The 4415-nt window shown below is 59.3% G+C and overlaps 1 protein-coding gene across 1 annotated transcript; it reads right to left on the bottom strand.

Annotated features, from left to right (window-relative positions):
• Positions 1–2808: 2808 nt before the first annotated feature.
• Positions 2809–3327, bottom strand: LOC125525697. The gene has a single exon (XM_048690695.1). It carries the CDS (start codon positions 3325–3327, stop codon positions 2809–2811), a length of 519 nt encoding a protein of 172 aa, XP_048546652.1.
• Positions 3328–4415: the final 1088 nt, after the last annotated feature.

Consider the following 4415-nt stretch of genomic DNA (forward strand, 5'->3'; position numbering starts at 1 on the left):
TGAACCCCACACACATCGAAGTATGTTTCGCATCTAGCCTTCCAGAACTGCGGGTTCTCGCCGTCGAACTGTGGAAAGTCCAGTTTCGGCAACGCCCAGTGCGCCTGCTGTGTGTGATGGTTGTGTTGTGCGCCATGCGGTGACCCCCAGCCAGCAGTGCAGTCTAACTCCAAACCCCTAGATGCTGAAATTTCAGGTGGAGAAGGACGCGCACCCTTGACCGGAGGCTGCTGTAGGGTGGTGACCACCCCATGAGCCAGACCCCCGGAGTTGTAGACATCACCGTGGCCGTCGGGCCTGTGGTGCGTGAGGTCGGCGACCGCTGGAGGCGGCGCCGTCCGCCTCACCACGTCCTCCGTCGGTGGATACGGAGTCGCGAGCGCCGGGTGAAGCGCGATTCGCCCCACTTGGTTGCGCAACTCGTCGAGCTGCTGCTGGAGGTTGGTGAAGGCGGGCCGCCAAAGCTCGAGTGACGTCTGTATCGCCTCCAGCCGGGCGTCGTTAGCCGCGCGGCCTTCGTTGACCGATCTGATCAGATCTTCCCACTACGCCTCCATCGCCGCCGCCTGCTTGGTCTGGTAACGGGGCTTGGGGTAGGCAGTGTCCAGATCGTCTGGACCTCTGATACCACTTGGAATGGTTCCGATCTAAGGCGAGATGTATTACAAAGTTGGGGATCGGAAAGGGAAGGAAGAGGAGGCCAGGAGAAGAGCAGCTTCTCTTTTCAGTTTCTAGATATTTCTCGATACCCTCCAACACACATCTGTGGAGAACTAATACCCGCGGGCACAGCCGCACTCACCCACTACCCCTGACCTTGGCCCCACTTGCCAGCTCTTCGTTGGCTTGTTCCGCACGCCCTTCGTCCTCTAGCTTGCCGCGTTCGTCGTGGCCCACTGATGGCAGTGGGACCGCTCTGTCAGTCGTGACAGCGAGCAGCCTCTCGTCTCGCTTAATGCGAGAAATAGATGCGGGGTACTAGCCACGTCCGCTCCTAGGAATATGCATGGGTCGGGCTGATGACCCCAAGGCTATCAACCACTAGGCCACGTTTGTCAGGCCCAGGAGCATCAAGAAGGATTTTCTCAAAACTTGACAGGCGTGTTTTGTCACCTTTACCCTTTGATGCAACTGATCTATGTGTAACTCTAGGCACCCCTGATGACTGATGTCTGTGTAAGCTGAGGCGTGAGGGTCGGAGAGGGCAACTCATACACACACAATATTATGGTAAATCAGTCTGTATTTTGTAGCCCCTCAATCAATACAATCAATGTAGGACATACTGTGTTATCTCTTAGAGATATCCCTAACCTAGGTAGAACATGTATCCATGTTATCATCATGCAAAGACTACCAGTGATGTAGGACTTAAATGTGCAATAGCTATTATACATCTAAATGTGCTTTAGCAAAATTGAAAGAAAATATAGACAAAGTAAAGTCTCTTAATATAACCCCGCAAAAGACAAATCTCTTAATAATATAACTACTCTGCTACTTTTATTATAACTATGCATGATGAAGCCATGGAACATGTACGTAGTAATGCAATCTCTAGCTAGCTTCTCCTCATGTGCTTCCACCACCTGTACTTGCCGACATCCTCCTGCGTCGGCGACGGGCCGCGGTCCTGGTCGAGGCCGCTGTCCAGGCGCTTGATGTACTGGTGCTCGAAGTAGTCGGGGTTGCGGCCGAAGCACTCTCGCAGCGCCTTGGTGGCGCCGATGCACGCGACGCGGCGCTTGGCGGCATCGTGATCCCAGACGGGGTCGCACTTGATCATGGCCGCCCGGAACTCCGCGAGGCATCCGCCGTTGGCCACGTAGTTTGTGACCGCCGTTTTGTCGTTCTCGACTTGGGTGCTGTGGGAGACGGGCGTGGTGCAGACCATCAACAAGGGGAGCCTCGTCGTGGTGTTCCCCATGGCCGGCAGCGCTAAATCTGATTGGTGTGTGCTTTAGCTAGGGTTATTAATTACTCCTAATTAATCTGGCCCTCGATCGATCGGTCGATCGGCCTAATTAAATAGCACATGCTATCGCACGATTGCCCGGCTGGGAGATCCTATCATATTCTTGGTGTACAAGTTGGAGCGATTTACTAGTAAATACAGTAGTACTTCTCCATGCATGCAGCCGCACTGGAAGCAGCTCCCCTGACGTACTGCACATGCCGTTGGGGCACTGATGTGTGGGCCTGATTCCCGACGGGCCCACCTGTCAGTGGCCGAACGGTACCATGCTGTTGGAACCGCCAACTCCTCGCTGCAACTCTCCTCTCCCTCGCACTCTGCTCGCTCTGGCTTGCCGTGGTTTGCTCAACGAAAGGAGGAAGAAGAAATTCAGAGAAGTTCAGAAAAGTGGTGGACACAGAGTTTTTCCCGGCGCTCGAACGCCCCCTTTACTCCTCGAGCACGAACTCGACTGTGTCAGCTGTTACAACGATCACCCCGCAGCCTTATATCCCCGAGCCGGCGCACTGGGCACGCACCCACGCCTCCACTCACCTGCGATCTTCTCCACGCCCTGCATGCTCTCGTCACGCCCGCTACACACTCGCGTGCGCCCGCGTCTCGCGCTGAGCATCAACTAGGCGGCCCGACCGCCCCGCACGGCTCGCCAACAGACACACACACACTACCCCGGTGCACGGACACGCCCATGCACCCAACGCACGCACACACGCACGCCCTACTCTACGGAGGCGCCCGCCCAGCAAGTCCAGTGCGCGCCCATACTCGCACTCGATGTGCCCAGCTTCGTCGCCATGGCTTATTCGCCCTACATTCACGCCCTAAGCGACGGCTCAGAGCAGGTCGGCGTCCTCGACGTCCGCGTCCACCATCAGGGCATGCCCCGCGGCCGGCTCCTTCCGCAGCAGGGGGCACTCCCTCTTGAAATGACCTCTGACGCCACACTTGTAGCACTTCCCGCGACGGTTGTCCCCGCCGCCTGATGCCGTGCTCGCCGCGCCGTCGTCGTCGTCTTCACCGCGTGCACCGCCTCGCCGCCGCTCGCGTGCACGCCACTGTGCTGCGGTGAGCATGAGCTGCTCACCGTCTGCCCGCTCGCCGCCTGCCTGACCACGCCGACGCAGCCGCTCGTCGAACGCCTTCAGGCGCCCGAGCGCGTCGTCGAAGAGCAGCGTCGAGAGGTCGCAGAACTGCTCCATCCCCGCCACCGCCGCGTACAGACGATCCGGGACGCAATCCAGGAGCTTCCTCACCATCGCCGCGTCGTCGAGGGTCGCTCCCAGCCCGGTGTAGCGCGCCGCCATGCCGCTGATCTTCCCTGCGAACGCGTCTAGCGACTCGTCGCTCGCCATGCGCAGGAGCTCGAACTCCCCGCGCAACGTGCCCAGCCTCGCCGTCCGCACGCAATCATCCCCGACGAACCGGGCCTTCAGGCTGCTCCAGATCTCCGCCGCGGTCTTCTTCCCGGCCACCTGCAGCAACAAGTCGTCGGCGAGCGCCCGGAGCAGATAAGCCCTCGCCGGCTTATCCTTTTTGGCGATCACCGCCGACGCAGCGTCCTCCGGCGGCACCACCGCCTCCCACAGCCCAGCGGCGTCCAGGTCGGCCTCCACCTTGATGGCCCAGGTGACGTAGTTCTCCCCCGTGAGCACCGGCACTGCATGCGCCACCGTGTTGCCCGATCCGCCGGCGTACGGCACAATGGACATCGCAGGCGAGCTCCCCGCTCCACGTGGCTCTGATGCCAATTGTTGGAACCGCCAACTCCTCGCTGCAACTCTCCTCTCCCTCGCACTCTGCTCGCTCTGGCTTGCCGTGGTTTGCTCAACGAAAGGAGGAAGAAGAGATTCAGAGAAGTTCAGAAAAGTGGTGGACACAGAGTTTTTCCCGGCGCTCGAACGCCCCCTTTACTCCTCGAGCACGAACTCGACTATGTCAGCTGTTACAACGATCACCCCGCGGCCTTATATCCCCGAGCCGGCGCACTGGGCACGCACCCACGCCTCCACTCACCCGCGATCTTCTCCACGCCCTGCATGCTCTCGCCACGCCCGCTACACACTCGCGTGCGCCCGCGTCTCGCGCTGAGCATCAACTAGGCGGCCCGACCGCCCCGCACGGCTCGCCAACAGACACACACACACTACCCCGGTGCACGGACACGCCCATGCACCCAACACACGCACACACGCACGCCCTACTCTACGGAGGCGCTCGCCCAGCAGGTCCAGTGCGCGCCCATACCTGCACTCGACGTGCCCGGCTTCGTCGCCGTGGCTTATTCGCCCTACACGTGCCGCTCGGCAGAGGATCCTCGTCCAGCGCACTATAATATTGCTATCGGCCTAATTTGAAGTCGCAATAGAAAACGGACACACGGTCTACACTATGTGACTTTGGCCGTTGCTTTCCGCAAGAATATTTCCGTCAAAATTTATTA

The sequence above is a fragment of the Triticum urartu genome, chromosome 7 (genome assembly GCF_003073215.2).
Source record: "Triticum urartu cultivar G1812 chromosome 7, Tu2.1, whole genome shotgun sequence".
Taxonomy (NCBI): Eukaryota; Viridiplantae; Streptophyta; class Magnoliopsida; order Poales; family Poaceae; genus Triticum; species Triticum urartu.